This window comes from Anopheles cruzii, chromosome 2 (assembly GCF_943734635.1).
Source record: "Anopheles cruzii chromosome 2, idAnoCruzAS_RS32_06, whole genome shotgun sequence".
Lineage (NCBI taxonomy): Eukaryota > Metazoa > Arthropoda > Insecta > Diptera > Culicidae > Anopheles > Anopheles cruzii.
The window spans coordinates 58587284-58613310 of NC_069144.1; the positions used below are offsets into that span (position 1 = coordinate 58587284).

At 51.2% G+C, this 26027-nt stretch overlaps 1 protein-coding gene across 1 annotated transcript in view; it reads right to left on the bottom strand.

The window, feature by feature from the left end:
* The window catches only part of LOC128268627 (synaptic vesicle membrane protein VAT-1 homolog-like), a 46117-nt gene that overhangs the window by 15063 nt on the left and 5027 nt on the right, over positions 1–26027 (bottom strand). The window contains exon 2 of the mRNA XM_053005762.1: positions 19763–20161. Within this exon, the coding sequence (XP_052861722.1) occupies positions 19763–20106 (344 nt within the window). The 5' untranslated portion in view covers positions 20107–20161. The remainder of the gene's footprint in view (positions 1–19762; positions 20162–26027) is intronic.

Consider the following 26027-nt stretch of genomic DNA (forward strand, 5'->3'; position numbering starts at 1 on the left):
AATTGGCAATTTAAAGTGGACTCAAACCACACTCAAGTATCGTTGGACCTACCGAGAAGTCCTGCAAGCAAGCATGCCCAAAACCTGGTGAAAGCATCGATAAGTAAAGGTTAGCCAATAGATGAGTTGTTGAGCCAATCTTGCCGCTATCTGTTTGCGATTTCAAGCATAAACTTTCAATCACTCATCGTTGAGCGGATCCAACATTTTAATCAGAAGTCGCTCAATGCACGCTAGAGAGATGGAGTCAAGATGGAGCATAAACTGAAAAAGGAACTAGCCTATCAATTGTGCACTGCAAACCGAGCGAATTAAGCATGCAACGGCGGCCACGAATTAATCAAGCAATTAAAAAGCCACCCGACGGCGACGGCAGAATGGATGATGGATTAATGGTCGCGAAACGGTGAGCCATTGTGCCATGTTTTAACGAAGAAAAATGGATGACATAAATCAACGGGGCACGGAATGTGACCGTAACAACACCGATCGTCAACCGATGGTCGGATGCTGCTTGTTTAATTTACTATTTTTTTTTCGTTATTCATGATGGCAAACAAGGCTTACCGAAAAGCGACAATCAGCACGGAGTGGCGCACCCGTCCGCTCTATGTGACACGCGCGCCACCAACGAAGAGACCTCTCCACATCCCTGCTGAGCGGTTACCGTTAGAGAGAATGCACTGGTCGTTATGCTGCTACAGCTTCGCATCAACTTTTCATTCCGTTTTTCCTTTCCGCAGTCGCTAGTGCAACATCGGATTGGCCGAAGCAGCAGCAGGGAAGGCTGAAAAGATGCATTTTATGCGGTACCATACCGGAGTGGAGTGCTGTGAAAGTCCTTTGCCACTCGAGTGCGAGGTCAACAGTGCTGTCGGGGCTGGGTCGTCGTGTATGTTGCGCTTCTCTATGTGCTTATAATATTTTGTCGATTTTTCTCCGATAAACCGATCAAGCCCCGCGGTGCCGCAGACGGGTCCTTCACGATGCTGCCCGAGAAATGCACTTGTCAACGATCTTCAACCCACGCAATGGCCTGCAGCGATGGGCCCGCGCTGCTTCCAAAACAAAATGAAACACAATTTTTCACCCACTGCTTGAAACCGACGAAAGGAAGCCATCCGCCCGCCGTTGGGGGAGACGGAAGTTCCCTCGGGAGCTCCCTCACTGCTGCACAGCTCTAACCCCCTTTACCGAACACAGAGAGCGTAGAGTTGAGTATCGTCGTCTCGTGCCAATCCTTTTTTCCGTGGCCATTATTTCCCCCGGAGAGCGCACAGAAAGCGGTGATTCCATTATCGTTCCATCCGTGGGCTGTAGGGATTCTCTCTATATTTGCCATTTTTCTCGCTCGTCTTCCGGACGAAGCTGGGTCCGGTGTGTGGGATTGGCGTGAAAGAAGCCGTGGGTTTTGCTGCGGTGAAATAATGTTGCCGACCTTTGCCAGTTTTTGTGTATCTCCGAAACGTCCAGTAGACGTAGCCTGCTTCGTCAGCAACGGGAACTGAGCTCATCTGCATTTATAATTGTTTTTTGGGATGTTCTTGAAGAGCAACTCGGCAGTCTGAATGGCTGGTGATGAATTTTGGGAGTTCAAAGTTTTGATAAATTCTCGTCCCTTTTCACTTTGCTCTATTTCGAATCGTTTACGGAAGGTTTTAGGTATATTATACCAAATCAGTAAAGTGTTTTATGCTGTAATTCACAACATAAAATGACTGAGTTTCGTTGTGTCAACCACATGTTGCGAAACAGATTGTAAAGGACACAACATTACCGAATCATGCCGTCTCGCAACGCATTTTTTACGATTAATTGACATCGTTTACATTCTTAAGCCAGGCGGCAGCTCTAGACACCGGCATGTTGATACGCACCTTTCGCCCATAAACTCCGGAAGCCACACGCGGGCGGGCGGATTAATTGGAAATGTTTTAGTGGGGAATAAAATTTTGCCCGAACTCCCTCCCGTGACGCCAGGCGGCTCCGCAATCCGTGCGAGACCTGCAGATGAGGGAGGCTGCCCTGTGCTCGGTCCAAAACATGGACCCAATTCGCGGGCAGCACTCGGTATTGTGCGATATGCTCTCCCTTTTTTGCTCCGCTGTCGCGCTCCGCCATTTTATGGCCCGCGCCGTTTTATGACCCTATTCGATTCGAGCCAAGCTCACCCGGAATGGTCTCATTAATTTTTACAACACTTTACGCGCATTGTTTTGTACAGGGCGGGCTTAATTTTCGGACGACATCATCCCAACGGGACCACCTCAGACGGGTCGATCCGAAACGAGTCACTTCCCTATTTTTGGTGCCTACTCCACCGGAATGGTTGTTTTGCATGGTACCTAAAACTAAGGTGCGCTTCGACGGGGAGTCGCGGTTGCGGCACTAAAAAAAAACTGCTTACAAATTCATTGCCAAACATTACCTGACGATCGACGAGAGAGTGGATTCGCAAGCATTCGCACTGAAGATGAAGAATTCGCGCGAAGATGAAGCATTCGGTCCGAACTACTTCGGATTCCTAACTAAAACCAACTTTTAGCATCAACCACCACCACGCAACACGCTACGGCTTCCAAAGGTCCTCATTCCTCGGGGTCCAACTGAAATCCGCGAATCCGCATGCGACCGAAAACATTAGGGCTTTTCATGTTTTATTTTTGGAACCCCTCTTGGAGGCTGACTTCTTCTGTTTTTTTTGCTGTAAGCTGCTATTCGATTTTTACGATAGCGTGCCCCACCAGTCCGGAGTCCATTAAATCTTTTCCTCGGCGCAGCCGGTCGGTGTGCACATATAATATGCGTCACCTTCCGCTGGAACCGAACCACTCGGTAGCCGAACCATTACGTCGGTCAATGCTGGCTGTAAATTAAATATACAACAGGCACCTTTTCCGGCTCGTCATCTTCCCGGCCCTTCAAGAACCTTCAAGAAAACCCGAACCAACCGACGAGGAGAGTATGCCGCAAAAAGGCTCGAAACAAGAGGATCGTCGTCATTTTTCATCGCCGCATAATCCGAAGACCGAACTCGTCTTGGCAATCGGGGTACAGCCCCGTTAACCTTAACCTCTTAACCAATGCACGGGGAGCGAGTGAAACGCGTCAAACGATCCCAAAATAAAAGCTCATAAACGGGCTGTAGTCATACGGAGGGAAATTGATAGCATTTTCTTGCGACGACGACGACTGTTGTGTGTTCCGTCACACACGGCTTGAGAGTCCGCAGAAGCCGCCAACAAGGACCGGTGAGATATTTCATTTCAGGTGTTTGTGATTGAAGATGCTCTTCTTTCGTCAATGATCTCATTAATATGCCCTATTTTAAAGGGGCTGGCATTGGCTTTAACAGAAGCCGGTCACCATTATACTCCACGTTGTCAAGGAAATTAAAGTCATAAAACATTCGTTAGCTCTTCCGGTCGTGTACACCGTCGTCCGTGATTTAAATTGCATCCACGGGGGCAAATTTGCACAGATTCCATAAAAGATTTAATAATGATCAAACTTGAGCGGCCATTCCATTTCCACGCGGAAAAAACGCCAAAAACGAGAAACTCGGTCCACGGTTATGTATTTAAAGTTCGCCCAAGCACTCGCCGGAACCGGAGTGCCGCGACGACGAGAGGGGATTAGGAAAAGTCAACATCATAATCATTTCCCTGATGATTTTGCCACGACGCACTCGCTCGCCAGAGACCAGAAAACAACGCCCGGCACGGCACGGCACGGCACGGCACGGCACGGCACGGGCCGGCATTGTCGGGGTCCTCGGTTGTCTGCAAATCGGAAAACATGCCATCGTTTTACGTGCTACGCCAAGCGAAAACTGTGCTCCCTTTAGGAAGTCCGACTGAGAGACCGAGGAGGGAGTCGGTGGCCAAATGTCTCCACACTTGCCGAGTTCCTGCGGGGACACGACGATATGAGTTGATCGGGGCTCCCGTGTCGTGAACACGACCGCCCAACTAATAAAAGTACTTTAAAATCACCAAGTAAACACCATTAATGTGCCCGTTCCGTCCGTCCGCTGGCCGTCTGGTGGTTCCGCAACTTCTCTGAGGCCACACGCAACGACACTGAGCGCTGCGAAAGGCCACTCGGCGGGGTTAAATCAGGAAGTGCACACAGCATGTAGCCGCAGTAGCCGCCACCAGCAAAGCAGTTGGCCAGCTGGCCCCCGGTGAGGGCTGCTCCCTCCAGCGATAGGTTTCTTTGAAGTCGGCGGGCGGCGGATGGAAGTAGAGTTCCGCACGGCTGTCTCCAGAACCATCAGCTCCTCTCTTGGCTCTGTTAAATTACATTGTACGACAACGTTGCAAATCTTGTTTCCTTTCGGCTTTGGTTTCCTTCCGTCCGTCTAACTTTCTTGGTCGCCAACAGCTTGGCCTTTCTTGCTGCACTGAGACATAAAGAGGTCTTGTGGGTTGACGGTAGTTGCCAGTTACTTGCAGCCCCATCCATTATTCCATCGTTGTTGAAAAATCGAACCGCCAAGAATTTAGACAAACACAGCGCGCGATCGTACCCCGACTGTACGAAAACTAGGCAAGAATCGCTCGCCGCTGACCAACATTCCTTCGTTGAGCAATTAAAGTCATGGCGAGACAATTGTAGCAAAATCTGCTGCCAGACATCATCGTCCCAGGCAGCTTCCATCGCATCCTTCCTCGCGCGCTGTCGAGCGCTGCACGGACTGGAAAATCATTTCCGTTCATAGCGTGCCAGACAAAGCCCTAGTGCAGCGACCCGCCAAGGCTCAACACCACAACCAGCGCTTCCAGAGTTTATAGTCTCTGGCAGGCACTCTGTGGTTCGTCCCTTTTGGTGCGGTACGCTCGGCTCTCGGCTACTGCTATTCCGCGGACATTCTTCCGCTGCCTTGCGAACTCACTTCCGCTCAAGCGCACGGTTCGCGGTTGGCAGCGCGGAAGGACACTAGTAATGCCGCCATCTGCAACCAACGTTCGGCCGAGTCCAAAGCGGTGTGTCTGGCAGACGACTAACAGACGGGGCCCCCACGCCATGGTCTTTCTTTCGTTTCGGCGGCAGCGATGAGTTCTGACTTCTGGAGACTGTGTGTTGTAACCATCATGCTGCTGTAGGGCGGTCCTCCCGGACCTTATCGTACCGACACAGACACATTTTTAGTAGCGATTTTCCGTTTGCTTTCCTTCGACTCCGGCTTCCAAAAATAACGCTCAGAGATGACATTTCCGTGCAGCTTTTTTGGCGAACGGTGGTCCAAGTAGACGATGGTCTTCCGGCTAATAGTTTGACAGGAAATATTTCTATAAAATACAAACTGTCAAATTCAGTTGACATTTCGATCACTCAACAACGGGCCGGCCGGCCCAGCCTGTCCAGGTTGGGCCAGGGCACGAAGCTTATATTATTGACGGTGCTTGGCCATGCGATACGGGCATTTAGAAAGCAATGTCCGGTCTCCTCAGCTGGAGCGTTGTTTTTTCCCCAAAAATATGTTTTTACTCTACAATTCTTTGGCGCGACCCCAGAGCGAAGTGAAACGGAAAGCGTTATCGATTTTCCGGCCGACTCACAGCACTCATCCATTACGCTGCCACCGCTCGCTGAAGGTCCTTGGCCGCCCCCCAAACACGACGACGACGACGACGACGGACCCCGAAAACCACCGGCCCCCCCGCGCGTCGTCCGCCGGCCGGAGAATGTCCTTTTCGTTTAAATTCCCATTTGAAACGCAAACATCGTATTACGGAAAAAGTCAGGGTTCACCGCCAGAGAGTGTTGCGCCGTGTCGTGCCGTTCCGCCTGTGGTTTCGCGCTCTAACCATCGGGGCAATGAACTTTTGACAGCTGCAAAGGTTCACCAACGGCGCGTTGTGCGTCACAGCCACTGTGTGCGGCTCAAGGATTTACCCGAAGGCTCCGCAGAGAGGGTTGGCGTGAAAAAACACAAGCCGCACTTACCTGGAAACAGACAACAAAAATCGTGTTAGTAACGCCACTGAAATCAAATTAAAATTCAACGAACGAACGAACGCAGTTCCGGACTACACGAGCTCTCTCGAGACGAAATTCAATTAAATACTGAATTGCACAAAACTATGAAAAGCGGGACGAGCGTGTAACAACAAACGTACGTCAGTCTGGCGTGTGACAACGATTGAAGGCAGAGAACGGTTGGGAACAAGATGATCAAATATTGGTTTTGAGGATAATGCCGGATACGCCAGCAACGGCAGCAACACCATCATAATGGCCGCCAGGGACTGGAGCGACAGCGAAAGAGAGACGGTAGATCGACAGTGAATGTGTTCGAAATGAAAAATTCCAAACCACCCGGGGACGGGATGATTATCATCCGATATCGCTGCCCCTCGTATCATTCCCTTGGTAGGGGGGAGAAGATAAGGGCGAACGTGCATAACCGGTTCGGAAAAATCGATTATTCACGTCAATATCGTCACATCGTCAAACGATGCTGATGATAACCACCGGAAGCAACACAACCAACCAGCCAGCCATCAGCAGTTCAAACCGAAGCAGGAATTGATTTTTAGCGGCCACGCAAAAGCTTCTGGTTCGTTTAACAGGTTCGCTCGATTTGTCACGTTTTCGGTGAACGTGACCCGGGCCGGGGGCATCATCAAGAGAAGAAGAAGATGGCACGAGACGAATAATTGACATTAACACGTCCGGTTTTCGGACGAAATGCGGCCGTTCTTATCGCAAGGACACATCGAGGCGCCAAAAAGGACCATAAATAATGCTTATGGGATGATGAATGATGATGAGTCCTTGTGTCCTTGAGAACGGCGCGTTTTTTGAAGCCACACGCAAATGTTTGCGCGGCATGCCACGAATTTTCTACGGGCCGATATCAAACATTCCGGTGCACCCCAGACTAGTTCCAAAAACCGAATATGAGAAGTTTCCTCAAGAAGTAGGGATACATTTTTAATATCCTTTTTAAAATGTCGCCGCTCACAGGAGGTAACCCACACAACTAATAAATCACCTTAATTTGATTTAATACTGCTACCTAAAGCCTCATATCTTCTTACGGCGCATTACCTCTAATTCGATCTGATCCACAAACATACTCGTCGTCGTAAGGGATGCCGCAATCATTTTCTTTTTTTCGTCCCATATCGGACCGCAAAGAGGCTTAGCCATTTGACCGTAGACCGTAAATAAATATTCCTCCCAAGAAATAGGCAGTGCTATCGATGGCCCATCTATCTTGCTTATCTGGGTGCCGCCCCAATGGAAGGAAAATATTCAAAACACACACCTGGAACACACTCTATGTACTCCTTTTTCCCTATTTTCCACGCCTCGATGGCAACCGTCTATCGAACTGCGAGAAGGACCCATCCGTAACGGTGAGGATGGATATCCAGTCGCCACAGCCAGGCCAGAGTCCCAAAAATAGCCCAACATTCTAAGGCACCGTCATCACCGTCCACCGTCCGGCCGTGCGGAGGATCTCATATGCGCATGCATAAAATGCCCTCCATAACACACATATTAAAACACACCCACAGACCGTGTCCGTGTTAGAGAGTGCCATCGAATTAACAACCGCAAAAAGCAGGCATCAGACAAGCCAAATGGGGTCTCTGATATTTTTTCCGTTCCCCCCCAGGGCATCCATTTATCCTCGCGCGTCACGTTGGCTCTCTTAACGTGTGGGACGTTAGACATGCTGCGAAGAAGACACACAGGCTCAGGGCTCAACTTGTTGCTATGCCCGACCGTGTGGCAGCGGCCTAATCTTCCGCCATAATGCGAGAGGCTCGAGAGCATAAATACTCGGGAGGACCGAACCGAAAAGGACCGAAAGAAGGACACCGGACCATCGGCGTTCGTGCCCCTCGCACGTACAGAAGAGTGCGCGGCACGTAAGACGGATTAGGGTTCGAAGATTAGTTTTCCCCTGTTTCGGTGAGTCGGAGACGTCCCTGGGACGACACTGCCCGACCGGAATCTCTACACGATCTCGCCCCCGTCGCTTTCGATCACGATCGCTCCGTCGCAATTACGGTCTTCTTCGATATCGGGAGATCGCGGGCAGGTATATCAGGGATCGGACAGCGGCGCATAAACAAACCGATTTAACCTTCACCTTCAGAGCGCGAAAGGGGCTATCGCGCGCCTGCGGGTTCAGTCCGGGCACAAAAAAGGACGAAACGACCCCGAGCGACCGCGAGAAGAGCGATAATTCAGAACCTTTCCTCCGGAGGGGAATTGATTCGGTTTTGAAACCCGCGGCCAGGGTCCCAATTATTTATCGATTATCGAAATACCTCGAACGAATCCCTGTGTGTGTTGACGACGTAAGCGGGGAGAATTGGAACAGGAAATCGTCGCCCATTTTTGTCCCGCTTGTGTGCTGTTGTTATGGGAGCATTTCATAAATTATAAGCTTTATTAGACCCAACCCTGGTCCTGACGAACCACAGAGAAAGCTCACAAAAAATCTGGTGAAGTTTTCTCCGAAAAACGAACCCCTAACTAACCCTTTGTCGACGGAGACGACGGAGGTCCCTCTGGTACCTCCTCCAGGTACTGGGGCGAAGAGTCACACAATTCCCACACTAATTTGAGTGCGCGCTCGCTTTGTCGTGCACCATTTACGTCACACTCTGCGCGCCGTGTGCATTGGACCCGATTTGGCCGCCCAGCCCAGTCTCCATCCGATTCTTTCCGAGACCTCCGAGATAGTCCGACCGAGTCCAAGGAACGCAAATTGAATAAATCATGAAAATTATATTTCCGGCTTCGCGGCGACGACAGTCTCCGCCTTCAGTGTGGCCACCGAGAGAACTCCGCAGCTACTTGCAGCAAAGCAGCCGAATAGAAGAAGTTCAAGAGCGTAGAGTTGTTTCCAGAACGCCGGTTATCCGCGCCGATGCAGTTGCCACACTCTAGTGCGCGATGGTGTGTGCATTCACCCGGTGGCTGGCTAGTCTACACTTTCGATTAAGCTCCACACAACACGTACCGGACCAACGCGGCCGGTCGTCTGACCGATTGTTGTGTCGCCCGCACACCACCCGTGCACTAAAGGAAGTATAATCTTGAGATTTATTAGCTCACAGTGGACCCAGCCGAGCAGCGGTGGAGAAAAAGAAAATCTCAACCTCTCTCGGTGCAGCCCATCGGGTGTGGTCAACAACAATGTGCCCCGGAGTGTGTCTTTGGGAAAAGGACAATTATCTGTTGGCCGCAGAGGGCGCTGCCACACACACAGCATCCAGGGGCGGGGCGGATCACAGACCGCGCTCCAGACGTTGACACCACGGTAGGAAATGGAGAAAAGAAATCAATTTAATTCAATTATTCCCTTTTTCCTATTGAATACTGTCCGCCCCGGCGGTGGCATATGTGTGTGCGCGTGTAATGGCACTTCCTTTAACAGTTCCCAGAAGCGGCCGCCTTCCGGATCGAACGGATCGTAATAAGCCGTGTTGGGTTGGGTCTGTCGCAAGCAGAAATCATACTCGACCCCACCTCCCGCGGGAGCTTGTTCCAACTGTCTCCCCCGAGCACTTCACCATTTCTTCTACTGTGGAAGCTGTGGAACAATCGGAGAAAATCGAACTAAAATCAACACGACACTTCACGATTTGCCAGTGACAGGACGGTGTGACGACCCCGACTGCTTTCCGTTTCCTTCTTTTGGTCTCTCTCTCTGCCCGCCTTATCGTTCGACACCCCGTCTTCTTCGAGCACTTCCGGTCGGTCACACCCAGCACATCGTTCCGATTTTATTAATCTAGTCGATGAAAGATTTCCGGTCGCTCCGTCCGCCGTCGTGCGATCAATATTCTGCCCCTCGGGGTTAACTGATTCGTGCTCTATAGCTGCCCATCTTCCGGTTCCGTTGGGAATGCGCACGCCAAGTGCCAACAATATTCTGGCCACGAAACACACTTGACCTGATTCGGCGGCGGCGGCGGCTAACTTCCAACCACAAACTCACAGAGATTGGGGAGCTCTTCAATTGGACGCATCACCGGAAGTTCCCGAACGGCCACTTGTTGGGCCGGCAAAACCGGGGGAGGGCCGAAAGTGGAATAATCTAATTGCAAATTAGCCCCCTCAGACACAGCCCCCCGCAGGAGGGTCATTAATCAGCCACGAAAAATGCATGCAATTTGCGATTGTAATTATAGGCAGCAATGTGCTGTGTTGTAAATATACGTAAATGATTAAAGAAGCATCTGGAGTCACACACACTGACTGCGGACAGTGCGCGGAAATAAATAATTTCGCGAGAAATTTGTTTCAAATAGAAAGCGGCGGCAAACGAAAGAAAGTAGTAATTTATTCTCCAAACAAAATGGAGCAACGAAAGAAGAATAAACTCCCAGACTGGCTCACCGAAATGCGCCACAAAATTACCATCGCAACGCGCACCGGAACCATCACAAGAACCGGCGGCCCAATCCTTCCCACAGGCCGGTCTCCTGGTTCCGCTCGATTTCGGCTACTTGATCCTACGAACAGTGCTATCGCATTAACTTTATTACCGTGGCAGCAAACCAATTACGGTGCGGACTACTGACAGGACACCCACCCAGGGCAGGACACTCGGCAAAAGGACACCACGAACCCCAAGCGAAAGTTTTCTCACATAACATCATTTCTTTGACCACGCGCATTGCCGGTGGGTGAGCGATGTCATTAGGACGCCCGTTAATCCCACCAACGATGTCTCGGTATTTCCTTCACCGTCACAACACAGAGATTGCTGTGCCCGATTTGCTGGCTGCCGTCCTCGTCGTTCGTTTTGGCCATCGACGGGCTCCGGTCACTGAAGGGGCTTGTCTTAATTCGTCAACTTGTGATAGGCAGCGGAGCTGGAGGGACTGGAATGGCTTGTGTTGACACATAAAATCGAAGCAGTGCGCGATAAGAAGGGCGATGTCATCCCATTACACAAACGATTGCGATAAGAAAGAGAATCCCCCGGCAGTGGAAGGAACTGCGTACAAAACAAATTGGTTGACCGATTACGACAAGGCATAGAACTTGTTGTATAAATGTTTTCTTATTAATGCACCAGGTTCGTGCTCAATTTAACCGCTGCTGGAAACTGCTCGAATGAGCAAAAACAAGCGCGCCGATTTAAAGTACTCGAATTGGAATCGAACGAGCGATCTGTCATTTGGCTAGAACAACGTAGGCTGGGATAAGAAAGTGCGGTCCAGTGGCTCTGGCTGAAATCTCTCTCCCATGGGCGCTATACATTTGTTAGCATTAGCAGTTGGCAAATATTAAATTGTAAGTCGCAAAACGCACAAATTAGTAGTTTGGCCATCGATTATGCATGCAACACTGTAACCTAATTAGAGCAGGGACAATTACGCGGCCACTTCACGGTGCACTAATGAGGAAGCGGGACCACAAATTTGTTACCATTAGCACAGCGCCTAAATGTTGGTCGCTTTCTCCGCAGTGGAAGTCCTCTACCGCAGAGAATGAAAATTTCTCCATTTACTGATGATCAGAACTGAATCGTTAAAATGTTGGCCGCCAGCAAAACAGAACATTAACATCAATTGGTGGAATTAGTTTCCAACAGACTAGTGACCCCGCGGCGCCGAACGGCAGAGTTTTAGTTTTCAATTCCTCAGCATCTCAGCCTCTCAAAACTGGTGGAGAAAATACATAAACGCGGAATGGAACGCCATTTTTCTGACGACGACGACGACGACGAAGCAAAAAGACTGGGCGCGCATCACCGGGACCGGGTGAAGCGATGCGCGAAAAACGTTATGCTTTTCGCTGCTGGAGGTGGAGCCATGGAACGGTAACGATGATTTCACAATTTTCGCTTTCGGAAACCGCCGGCCGGTCGGCGGAAGTTAACGAACCGTTCGATGGCAGCACACGCCGACGGATTCCAGAGCGCCATCGCCGCGCGTACGCTATGCGTAACTTGACCGCCGACCGACCGGCGGCCGACGCCCAATGAAAAGTGAAACCTAACCTCAAATAATAACGTTACTGCTGCTGCTGCTGCTGCTGTACGGAGCACGATGATCGGCCATTATTATCGGTCGGTGTCGGTCGGAGAAGTTTCTCCAACCCAGGTCCGTCGTCCGTCCCGAGGCGCCGACTGGTGGTGGCAACAAAACATCACACTACGCGGCGTAAGCGCTTCGTTAGCGTTGAAAAGTAGCCGTGGCCAGAGCATGAATTCGGTGGTGGCGGTGCAACGCATGTAAGATGCACCCACGCGAGAGTGAAAATGTGTTGGAGGAGAAAAACACCTGTTGAAAGCCGCACGCCGCCCATATCGGAATGCCGGCATCAAATGTTAAAATATTTCATTAGACGCCTTTCAAAGAGTTCCAGAGCAATTTCTAATCCTCACGTGCTGGGCGCGCCTGTGTCCTTTTGATACCTACTGGAGCTTGCTAATTGTAACTCAGACTAAAACTTCCTCTTTTGCTTTAGCAGCATCCGAGAATGTGGTCCACAGCTTCGGCGACTGTACTTTTCGCTTCGTATACTAAACACCCTTCCCGGAATCCATTGCCGCCACAGGCTATATATTACAATGAGACCGGACCCGTAACGGTCCGAAGGTCCCGACGAAACAATCCCATTCCGATACACACACACTCTGCTGTGAGCAAATGATTCGTAACAATCCAATTTCCCGAGAGGTTTTCCAAGGTCCATAAAATTGGATGCCGTGCAATACATATCCGGCGGCATACCGGTACGGGGGTTTGGAATCAGCTTATCGGGATCGTACACCATCGCCATCGGAATGCATCTCTCGTTTGCAAGGATCATCCCCAAAATAGAATATTCCACCGCATTATTCCAGTGGATTGGCGCGTGCGTCGGACCCTCGAATGGATTGCAATAACCCGGCAGGATCCGGGACCGTCACGTTTCAAGAGCACACGTGTGTGTGCCCTCCGTAGCCCACACGGCACGAAACTTATAAATCGAAGCACCACCATGAAGGCGTCCCTTTGCATTCTAAAATTAGCATCCACATCCCGGGCTACCACGAAATATGTTTCGATTTAGTTTCGGAACAGCGCCCGGGGTGGTAACATATTCACTTTCAGGCACGAGATCCTCCCAAGGTCGAGGCCAACGACCCATCGACGAAAGGACGAAAACTCGCCATAATGTCGCTCCTTTGGGGCCCTGAAAGTTAGCCTCAGTCGCCAGTCGTTCGGTTCGGGTTCCCATATCTCAGATCGAGACCTTGAACCTGACCCGGCCCGACCAGCCGGCGGCGGCGGCGTCTGGCCAAAAAAAGCACACCTAGATCAAACTGTCATACCCGAAATCGTTACTTCGCGCCGTTTCGTGTATGTTATGTCTAGAGCGAGCCCAAATCGAATAATTCTAACCCTTTGCGTTTCACAACCCGAACCCAAACCGAAACGTGGCCACGTCCCTGGAGATCGATATAATTTAATTATGCCTCGGAATTACCTTTTTTCCCACTGCACCTTGAGAGCGTGATTCGTTTCCGTTTTGTGCAGCAATCGGACGGATGAGACTTCGGGAGATACCGGCACGAGATAGGTTCCATTTTCGCAACACATGAAACGACTACTCTACTCGTCGCCCCGCTATACGTCGTGCCGAACGGTCGTGCGCCATTTTTGCAAACAACTCATTCGATCGTCATGATCCAAGGCGGCTGCGCTTATCATCGTCGGAAATGTCAAAGATGTTGCGGAACCATCCGAAGAGTTAAAACAGTCAGCTAATTTTAGCATTAGCCTCCGGGCTACGGTCACTCGGGTTATCGGAAGGGAGTGCGCAGTACACATTCCAATTACCGGTTCCGTAGACAACACACACACACTGATTAGCCTGATGCTGGAGCAGCGGCAAAAAAGGGCACCGCGATTTTTTATAGCAAAGGAAGCTAGAGGAAAACCTATTCTGCTGACCAGAGCCATGTCCATTATCTGGTTCTGAGCCGGCCGGCGAACCGTTGAAATCGGATTCCTGAATCGGGTGGTGGCTTCGCTTTGGTCACACCCGAAAGGGCACCGCCGTTATGATTATTTATTATCATCCTCATCGGATCAGCATTATCAGCTCGCACACACACAGACAAACGGGCCCGCGTGAAGGCAACACAATCGCCGCGTCCTTTGGCCGAAGGACCGAGCCGGAACGTGATACGACTTCTTCCGCCCGGCTAATGGCCGGTTCCGCCGTTAATGGCCCTTTCACGCCATCGCCTTTTTGGGAAAAGCGAGAAAAACCGACGCCGACGGACGCGAACAACACCCGATCCCCATCGCCACCGTACGTTGTCACCCGGGAGAGAATTTGAACTAATAATAAATGTGTGGCCACGGGTGTGGTCCCTTCTCTCGGTCTGTGATAGAACACACCGCCATCGCCACCGCCAGCAGCGGTTTACCATCATCAATTGTACCGATGAGTAATTAATCAAATCAAAACCCACATACAAAAACCCAGCACCGGACGACCCGGTGCGGCCGGAGGGAATCCGGCAGGAATCCCAGGAAGAGGACAAAAAAAGAACAATACATCATGCACAACGCGCGTCGATGTCGAGATGCTGATGATGATGATGGTGCACTGTTGTCGCAGCACCGTGGCCCTGTAATCAGCCATCGAGCGACACATAACCCTCGCCGGGTCGGATCGGAGTGTCGAGTGTCACACTCGACGACTTATTGGCTAGGGGCGTTGATGGCTCAACGACGGCAGGAGCGCTTTAGAAGGCAGCGAGATAAAATCACGCTGCCTCGTAGGGTCTCGCCGCCGATCGCCCTCAAAAGAGAAAAGTTCTTGCGCGTCTCATGTTTATCATAAATCATCGGGGGGCTGGGTGAGGAGGGCGCACAGTTTTAGAGTCGCTCCGGAGATACTTTCACAAAGCACAACCATCTTGAACTCCATTTCTACGTAAAGCATGACACATCGGAACGCACGAAAAGATTGACCTCAGTGCCCTTCCAGGGCTGGGTTTTTACTCTCTAACTTCATGTTACATAAGCGGACTTGTTATTTATAAAAACACAAGCCTCTTCGTGATTCTATTTTGCGTTTCGATTAGCTATTAGCCTTCAGCCCAGTAGCTACTTCCGGCGGCGGTCCTTATCAGCGTTAATGAATGAATCACTAGCTCGCTTGCTTCGAAGCCAGAGCCCAGATAACACGCTGTTTGCCCTCTGACGCAGCACACGGTGGCGGCCTTCGAAGTCAGTAATTACGTTCCTCCCAAGAAGAAGGGCCCTTTCTCTCTTACACTGACTGGCGCACAGAAGCGAAAGGGTCCGCGGCAGCAGCAGCATTTACAGCGCCCGCGCCCGCGCTAAACCAGACATGACAGTAATCCCCAGACTTCAATTCTTGGTCTTCGCTTTTTACTGATGCTTTCCCCTAGACCCCCGGGGGGGCCCAGGGAGTCCGGTCCGGGTGGTAATCCAATCTCGGCCGTCCCCGGTAGATATTAGTGTCCGGCGGAGAGTTAATTGATTGATTTGATTGAATTACACACAGTAATGCCGGCGCGAGATGGCTCTCGCCGGGCGCGACAAGGTCAAACCAGTAGAAGGATCCACAATACGGGCTCTCCCTGTGGCCGATAGTGAGGCGGCGCTGAAAATTAAAAGTAAATTTATTTTATCACTTAGCCCTGAGCCGTCTTCTGCGGCGTCTAGTCCACCAAGTTGACCAAAGGCAGCTCTCGCCTCTCGACTTGCTGCTGCTACGCCATTCGCATATCTAAAAAGGCGGAAAACGAAACACTGCATTCCTAGCATTCCGAGAGGGCGCGTGCCGTCTCAGGCCGGTCGCAGCAGTTCGCCGTCCCAATCGGAGGTGCACCGTCTCTATCTGCATGGAATATTAAAGCACCAGATGAGTGGTCGCGCCTATGATCGCGCCGCGCGATGTGTGACACACCAGGCCGCTTATTGCGTGGCCCAAAACACTTGACGTCCGCGGCCACAATGGCAATTGCAAGCCGTCTCGACGTTTGAAGATGTACTTTACAACTCCGCGAAATTACAACAGCTTAGCCCAGAGCCAGATAGTGGCGTGATGTCAGAATCGCCCCGTCCCCGATGTCTGTCCCGATGTGTTACCCAACCTATGCCTATCAGTGTCGAGCGATGCGCAATGCAGTTACAAGGCCCCGCTCTTACGGAGAATTATTAATCACCGCGCCCCGTCCCGTGCAATCAAGTGCAGCCGACGGCACGGGCTATCAACAAAACCGCGACGACCGCCACCAACAACACATTGGTGTGTCTAATCTATGAATCACGTCAGGCCGTCACATACTGACTGTTGGCTCGGTTCGTCGAAACCGGTATCGGTAGTAATTCAACGAAAACAGTATTGCGGTCTGGCCAACGCTGCTTAGTCACAACACACAACACTTTTACGATGCCCGCGAATTCCGCCCAGGGGATCGGGTTCAAGATTGCAACCGGAAATACTGGTGCGTCCCATGATTCAGATCAACAAAAAGCCGATGATTTGTGCCGGAAGAGTCAAGTGAATACCACGTATTATTCACGGCCACCGAGTACAGTGTGACTCTCGCTATCGAAAAACGCTTTCACCTTCGCCACCGTGTCAATCAGCCTTTTTGAAATATTTCACTCATTTGGTGCGCGCGTTCCTGGAGACAGTTTCCAAGAGGGGGCAAAAAAGGCGAAAAGGGGTTTTAAGGAGGACCAATAAATCTCGTTACGAGCGAGCCTCGGGAAAGTGGAGACGGAAAAATGCATAGCCAATTTTTCATCATCACTTTTTGACGCTGCTGCCGGAACGGGCCACAAAACCCGTGGCCGCCCGGACTTTCTTCGTCATACTCTTCACTTCACGCACCGACTAGTCTCTCTCGGGGTGTGGTGCAATAACAACAAAATCATCACGCGCGTCAAAAATAAAACCGCGCGGCATAAAAATCGATCGGCCCGAGTCGGAGTCGTAAAGGAAAAAAGAGCGGGCGCAGCGGCCCGTCCCATCACCCATTTGTCAAGTTTGGGGGGCCCGATGAAGTGGAAGAGTAAAGTGGCCACGATATGAAATCAATCTCACCCCGATCATCATCGCGCCGTCGTCGTCACCGCGCTGACAGCTAGCATGAGCAATCACAGCGACAGGGACATGGACATGGACATAGAGGCGCAACAAGCACAGCCGCCGCGTGCATACATTAAGCGCGATAATGACAGGTTGATCTCCCTCCCCGTGGACGGTGCTGGAAGTTCCGCGAAAAGGGTCGCAGGAGAGAGCTGTCCGCGAAAGATCGGTTGCCCCGAAAAACATCGTCCCTTATCTGCAGTCGCTGCATTCGAACTGGCAGATCGTTTTCTGAAACATAAATCTTCACCGACCGGTGGAATTCCACCTACTACTACACTGGTGGTGATGGTGGCCATAACTCCCTGACAGGTACGCGATCTGTCACTCAGACAATTCCTTTCCTTTCTGGTCGGCAGTCCGCGAGGCCAGATTGCGTTTGGGCCTTCGAAAAGGCTCGTCGTTGAGGCTCCAATGCGCAAAAGCACTTTGCATATCTGGCCGAAATGGGCCGATTGGTGGGCCGGTGATGGAGAAAAAAAAGTAAAAATGTTTCAAACATATTGCTGCGCAGATTGTGCATTGCGCAAACGTCGGCGGTGCGCGCTATGGCGCGTTTATTTGATAATGATGGCGGTGTTTTGTGTTTCGTGTTACGGCGATAGGCCCCCGGGAAGATTCGCTCGCTGATGTTTGAGCTCAATTTACCGGCGACATTGGTTCAAAATCCAGAAAGTCATTTTTCGGGATGGACTTCGCGATTTTGACTTTTCTCATCAGCCACAAATGGGCCTTTCAAAGTGGTACTCCAGTGAGTACTTCCGATATTCCAACGAGACCATTCCAGACCACTCATTGCCGATTCGGGCAACAATTGTGTGATTGAATTGGCGTGTGTTGCTTTGATTGATCATCCGGAACGATTTGTGATTTTCTCAAACATTTTCCACTTTTCCTCCTTGTTTGCTTCTTCATAAATATTGCATTCCAATCAACACACAAAAAACGACAAATTCACTTATGGTCGTCTGAAAATGTAAACATAAGAATTACATGTAATTTCGAAATTGTCATGAAATTTCCATACCAAACGACAAATGACAGTGCTGCTGCCAAACTAACCTTATTATTACTTGTACCCATCGAGTTACCATGGCAAAGGACCCTTGGATATTTTGCACACAGCATACTTTTTGGTTTCGATCAAGACATGGCGCATATTTGGGGGAAACGCCAAAACCTGCAACAAAATCATGGCCCACCGGAGGAATGTCCCCGTGGCGGAGCGCCGCGGTGAACCGTTAATTTCGAGCGCCAAATATGTATCACACACACCGCTGGTTCTCCCCGGGCATTCTTCCGTCCCACAACAGCCAAGGAATCCCAAGATCCTGGGCTCACAAGATGGTGGAACGGTTGTTGGGACAGAGAGAGCCAAATTTCGAAGAGGCCTCTTTTCAAGAGGCAAACAACGCACGCAGCAACATGTGCCTTGCACGTGTTGTGCCCCACCGAAGCGCGCCGTGTGACTTCCAGATATTGGCCTCTGGCTCTTCCGAAAGGACGCGCAAGACGGAAGGGTATCGCGTTACTCTTCCCCCTTCTCGGGCGCTCTCGGTTTACAATCTTCACGGCGGGGTTTCGTCAATTTCCTCTTCTTTTGATTGCACGCATTCGGTGTTGGTGGGTTGGCGCGGCCCGTCACCACCGCGTGTATCCTGTGTGCGTGTTTTCACAGGCGTTTGCAGAATCCTTTCCAGCGGGTCCGCATCCGCTGTGGCGCTGAAGGGAACAAAAAATGGGTTCAATCATCGGGAAGCTCTTGAGCCCCGCCGCCGCCGCATAAGGCATGCGGGCCATGTGCGTACACGGGCGGGCGCAGCTCGCTGTCACTCGGTGTTCGGTCTTGAGAAACTGTTTTATGGATCCTGCTCCTGCGGCCGGTGGCCTGGAAGCGGTGCGAAAGAACATGAATCATAAATGTTGTGCACACACATAAAAACCGAACCGAGGGTATCACATAAACCAAAGGCGCACACATCATCTCATCGACCCGGCCCACGAGAAACCGGCAGCCGGCCAAATATGGTAGAGGCGCGACCCATCCGGTAACATCGCTTACCAGGAGGTCGTTGCCAGACTCTTTTTCGGTGTGCGTATTTTTCTTTTCGCCTTGCGAGGGACACACCAGGGAAACATAAAAGTACCTTTGCGGCCGAGATAAGCTGTGCGCAATGTGATAAAAACATGGTTTACGGCGCACAGGATCTCCGCGGTCCTGTGACTGGCTGACAAATTAGGACGAGTTGGTCCCCGCCGACCCGATAACAACTCTATCAAAAGAACAGGGCGGACAAGGGACCTCTCGCTAACTCGTAACGCGGGTCGCGAACAAGCCATTTTGGAGATCGTTTGACGATTTTTTAATTAAATTTTGGGACCCGAATATACCGAGAACTGTTATCGCGCGGTCCTTAAAGTTTTAGACCCTCCTCTCCGGGGGTTCTTCTGGCGACCGAATAAATTATGTGCCGCGTCGCGACCGAGACACGACCGATCGATCGAGCAGAGACCCTTAACTTCACACGCTTCAATTATGAAGATGGAAGATAACCGAGCGCAACGGGGAGTGGACTTCCAAAGATCGCTCAGAGCTACCGTAGAAGAAGGTCCTTTAATCGCGTGGCAGAGCGCGTTGGCGACTTACCATGCTTTGACGCGGATCAGAACCTCGCCGGCCTGCGGGGCCGGTTCGGGCTTCTTCAGGATCTTCACGTTCTTGAAGCCACCGAAACCGGTCAGCACGACGGCGCGCATCTCCTTCGGTGGGTCCTCCTTCTTCTCGTCGGCCTTCGCCTTCTCGTCGGCCGTTGCGCCCCCGTTGGTCTGGTCCTCTTCGGTGGCTTCCGTGGCGACCACTGTGGCTCCCTTGGCGTCTCCGTCGGCGTGTCCATTCTCTGCCGGCGTTACGACCGCCGTTTCGGTCGACGGCGACGGCGTCTTGGTTTCGGCGGTCTGTGCCGCGACTGGTGCTTCGGTGGTTTCAGTCATTCTGAAGTTTTTTTGTCTGTCTGTTTGCTGGTCGGCGGATCTGCGATGAATTATTCTGCAAAAAACACAAACGCGACAAAGTTGTATTAGTATCGGTGGTTTAGGTGGCGGCAACCCAGCTGATCCGGGTCCGGGTCCGGGGAAATAATAAATGTCGCGCTTCCTTTGTGACAGTTTTCCGAGGAAAACGCGCCGTAAAATATGCGATGCGGCGCGGTTTTCCAGCGGCGACGGTGCCTCATCTCTCATCGTCGGGGCTGGAACACCCTGCACCGCGGTTTTCCAGCGATCTAAATATTTATAGACGAGCGAAGAACAAGACATCGTTCCTTCTCTCGCGTCCGAAACACGCAACCGTTAAGATCTATTTAAACCATGCCTGAAACGAACGCAATGCACACCGGGAAACCGGGAGAGCACAGGAACTCTCTCGGTTCTTCGGACTTTTTCGAAGGGAATATGAAAATGAAAAAGTGAAGCAACAAAATGGCAGCTCATTAAAAATGATCCTCTTTAGCAGCACCAAGATGCGCCGAGCGAAGCAACCGACACCGACCGACGGGACATGGCAGCACCGCAAGGAGGCATACAATTTCTGGCTCTGGCGTCGCCGGTTCGGAAGCCGGTTCTGGCGGGACCACCATCACCAAAACAGCCAACGTGAAACATGAGAAGCCACCAGGCACCAGAGGGAGAAGAAGCCCGATCGGCCCTTTAAAGGGGCTTTTTGGGTCTGCCAAAAATTCGGTTCCACCGACCCGTCGACTCGTCGTCAATAATTTTAGTCGTCAAAGACTCGTCGTCAAAGATATCACAGTGCATCGGTGTGCTCGGGGGTCGGGGTCGTCGGGTCGGTTAATACACCGCACTCCGACGACGGCCGGAAAGTGACAAAATGGAATCGATTTTTGACTTTTTGTGAAGCCCTGCAAGCCAATCTGAGAAAGCACAAAAAACGGAGCACGGCTTGCCGGGCCGGGGCCCGGGTAAATTGCTTCGAATGTACCGTAATTGAGTTGCGGAACCTGGCACCCGGGACACACTGACGGTGTCAGCGACAGCATAATTTGATAGTCAAGGACCTCTCTCTCTCTCTCTCTCTCTCTCTCTCTCTCTGTCCGTTCCTGGCGAACCACGAACCAATTACTGTGCGTGCTATTATGTTTAGGCCCTTCTTGCTCTGGCACTAGATTTCGAATCATTCAACTCGCGAGCCGCGAGTTTCGAGGAAATTTGATCGAATTTCCAACACGAGTTGGAACTCGAACGCATTCGGAGCAACAAAGTGGGAGAATGTAATTTTGGGGACGCGTTCGTAATTGGCCAACAGGCTTTTCTTCGGTGGTCGGCTTCCAAGCTTCCGAGTTATCACGGTGCCCTATCTCTCGGCACCCCGAAAAACATTATGCAAATTGGCCACACTTATTGGCTCCGCGGCCCAACTGGTGTGGCCTCCTCATTCTACCGCGGTTCTGGTAACGATTTTTTTGGGGTATACGGCGCGGGAAAATTGTCCGTTTTTCACGCAAAAAGTCAATCTTCGGTCGAGCTCGGACACATTCCGGTGCTGTGCAGGTAAGTCGTGCTCGAACGTGTCATCGGCAGGCAGGCCGTCAACTCTCCATCATCGCACAATGAATGGAGCGGCCGGCCGGCTGGCCGGCAGAAGCACCGTGAGTGCGAAAGTGCCAACACCTGGGGCGAGAGTGTGCCCGTCGTCATGTTTTGGGCAGCATATCATGTCAGCCCAGCGATAGGCCCCCCCCACACAGACCCGCCCCGTGTGTTGGCCGGAAAAAGAGAGATTTCCATGGCGCAGCGGCAGCCGCGCTGCGGATTGAAGGATCTCCACCCAGTGCACGCAATCTGCGGATCGGCGGTTCGGATTGTTTTCATTTTCAAAGTCAATGTCGGAGCAGGACGCCCCGAGCACGGATCGGGCAGATTTTTGTTTATTTCTGTTCGCCTTTTCTTCCATTTTCGAGCCTCACACGCGCGCGTTGGGTTTTTATGCTGCCGCCTGCCGTTTGGGCCGTGGCACACGGCATCTCGTCATGCTTCAGCACACAGTTTGTCAAGTGTAACGTCGTGCAACACTCGTTGCTGCTGCTGGGGAGCAGGAAAACAACAGCCAAACAACAAACGCCGGGGGCCGGTGGGGCGAACAAACGAAAACACACACCGGACGCACCCCGTTTGCCACTGGAAACGGTTTCCCCCCCCGAATCGGACCGGAGCACAGTAACAACACATTCCAAAACAACACATTTTAGTAACACACATTCATGGAGCCCGTTATCGTCAAATGGCCGAGTGGGTCGAGCGAAAAGCGAACAAAACGAGCTTCAAATTCCTAAGAAAGGTATTCGTTCGTTGTTCAGCAACAAAAATGTAAGCCCAATCTGTCATCCTTTCACATAGGACAATAAAATCATATTCACATTAGAACATGCCGCAGAAAGGAAACTTTTTCAACAACGCGGCGAAAAACTGAAATACATATACCGCGCGCCCCTATCGGTTCGTGTGGCCACGACAACATACGGTTCACAGCAACCGAAAAATGGGTCCCACAGCAAAGATGGTGGTGGTTGCGGTTGGCGCGAAACGCGGAACCGATTTTCGCCGAAGAAAAATCGCCCGTTTCCCGCCGTGACACTGTTGCTAACGAGCCTTTCAATTAACACACATTTTGCGCCGAGAGAGACGCGACACGAGAAGAGAACACAGTTTTCCAAGCCCCCAGTGCACGAACCGCGGGCTGATTTGTGGGATTTTCGTGGAAAATGTGGCCGCTTGGAGTGCGAACATTATGAAATCCACTCACGTAATTTTCACATTCTGTTCGACATTTGCAAATCGACCACCGCGTTGTGGCCACGGAAAACGTTGCCTTGCGCGATCGGAGGCGATTCGTTGTTAGTTTGAAATTCGGGTTTGAAAGGCTAACAGCATTTTTAATTTGCCAACAAAGCGAGAAACAGTTATTCTGTCACTCTATCTCGTTCTGTTCACAGGCAATGTCCGCCTATGGTCTTGTGACCTGCGGTTGGCGCGGATATTCGTTTCCCAGAGATATTTATTACCCCCTTCTCGCGTGACTCGTCAATAGACTCGTCGTGTTCGCACAAACCGTCCTCGAGAAGGTTGACGAAAAACCACAAAACCCATCCTGTCCTTGTGCGATCAGCCATCCGAGTCCGGTGTGCCGCTTCGGGCGTAAAAAAAATCATCTTTAAATTGCTCGAGTCAACACGGACTCCAGAGGAACAGCCAGACACTGTTGAGTGAGTTTATTAAAGCAAACGGCGACCCAAAGCGAAACAAAGAAGAAAAAAAAACAAATGTTGTAGCATAAATGCAGCACACGGCCAACACCGAAAGGCGCCAACACAATTAACATGAGAACACTGAAAACCAGAAGTTTGCGCCTTTGGCGCGGTGGGGCAAACTAGAACCTGCCAAAAACATGGCAACCATCGGCGGCGGCGCAACATAACTCTGAACAACAAAGACACCACACAGTAGCAGCGGTGGGAAATTCACTGGGGAACTAGGGGGGAAAGCTAGGCAGGCGGCGGGAGGCTGCTAGTTTGGCATAGCGAAACATAGCAAACCATGCACAGTGTGCCGTGCCGTGCGCGTCATGAGCGAACTGTGATGGTGGTAGCACAAAGAAGGCAATTAAAATTAACCGAAATTACCAGCCAAACAACGAGCATCGCAAAGAAAAGACAAACGAAAAGTAGAGAAAATTGGGAAGATAAGTGAAAGAAAGAAAAGAAAGAGAGAGCAAGAGAAAGAGGCAGAAAGTTTCTAAGTTTTATCATGATGGATGGACGGGGCTCGACGGGAAACCGCAGCAAGCCGCGCGCGCGCGTCATGTCAAAATTGTGAATTTTTGGCAACATTTCACCACAGACCCGTCGTCGTCCCAAGTGCCACACGGAGGAACACACACGGAAAGAAAGTCCAAAACCAAAGGACTGCAGCAAAGAAGAGAACGCCACACACGCGAAAAAAAAGATGCGAAGAGAGAGAGAAACCGATTAAGAAAATGACGCCTATTTGTCGACGAAAAGAGGCAAAAAAAGCAATGAAGAGCATTTCAGGCGTAACTTTCTCGTAACAGCAGCCCACAGCATACTGAGAGTTTGGCGGATTTTTTCTTCGCTTCAGTTCCATTGCTTCCTGGGCTTCCGCCTGGGCTGGCTAAACGAAATTTTCGCAGCATCTCCATGTGGTGGTGTGGTAAACATATGCAATTATCGAATTTCGGTGGCCAAGACGAGAGAGTGGCCGGGCCACAGATGTGAATAAACATAGTGCTGTGTTGGAAGATGTGGACACCGCGCCATCGCCATTATTGTTGCAATTTTGGGCCCATATTAGCCAGAGCGTGAGCTTTCCACTTCCTGGCCCATTTGTAATCTAATGTAACCACAAATAGACTAAAGATTTTTTAAACGTTTAAGCGAACTACGAACGACGCAATGCGGGAGTCCTGTGGTCTTGAACCTTTTGCCGAATCAACGATCCATTATCCAGCGCCGTTTAACGAAGACGAATGATTAATTAAAAGCCATTTCATTTTCACTCCTTCACGTCTATTATTTACGGCCCAGGACTCGGGGCGACAACTCGGCGTTGCTTGCTGTTGCTGGCGATCATTTTTCTCTCTTCCCAAAGGCGAGGTGCTAAAGTGGCGCGCGATCGTTGCACACGATCTTTTCCACTCCCTTCGGAGCCGACTACTGTGGGTTGGCACCTCACACTGTGAAGCACATTAAATGCACGGCTGACGCCTTCAGTGCAGTTCACGCTTGAGGTGCGCGCAGAGGACATGGAATGGTCGCTTGGTCCTGATTCGCGCCGATCCCGAAAAGTGCAACAATATAATTAAGACACAATTTATGGGTCCGCTTCAGTTCGCGGTCGGTGTTGGCACCAAACCGAGTGTGTCTTGGGTGCCAAGACTGGTGCTGGAGAATTAATTTAACTTCCCAGTTCAACGAGCATAAATTATATCTCGTTAGAATTGCCCATTCGCAGGGCACAGCATCCCTTCGGCACATGCCACCGATATGTTTTTATCGACCCCGGAGCACCCTTTCTCCACTTTGATCCAAACGCGCCCAGCAGCCGCATGCCACTGGGAAATGGGCCGCGAAAAATGGAAAATGATTTTTCTACAGCTCGTTTGCTACGCCGTGACCAACAACAAATCGTACGCCGATTGCTCGCTGCATCGAGCCCGATGGCTGAGAGGCCCGAGGCCCGAGGCCTAAGCGGCAGCCAACAACAACAACACAGCACGAGTGGCCTGCTCCCCCCCCGGCAATGTGTTTTACAGCGAGAAACGATGATAATTGCTGACTTTTATTGCAAAATTTCTTTATTATTGCTCGGCCGATCTTTTTAATCGCCCCGCCGCGCCGCGCGACCATTAGGAAGCGAAACAAACGTTTAAAAGGATCCCGCCGTCGGTGGTGCCGGGGGGGCCGAGGGGGTCTGGAATTTACCATCAATTACCATCGCGTTGTTCCGTAACCGGCCTTCCTCCCCTCCGCACCCGATCGTTCGACGGCCGACGGCAACACACGGGACACGCGGCCACCCGCCGATCTCGCCGTGAGCATCGAAAGCATGCCAAAAGAAAATCGGCGCCGGCTTTCTTCAACTTTTCTCTCGACTCGACTCGGATTCTCGGTGGCCAACCCGGGGGCCATAGCCAGCCAGCCACCCACTGCCGTGAAAGCTTCCTGTCTCTTTCTCTCGCTCTCTCTCCCTGTGTCCGTGGGTCCGCCGGTGCCCCCCGAGGGGTTTATTATGAAAATTGATTAAACCCCATCCCAAAGCAGCGGGCTTTTCGCCCGAATGGACCTACACAGTGACCCGCGAAAGGCACGATTGAACCCTTG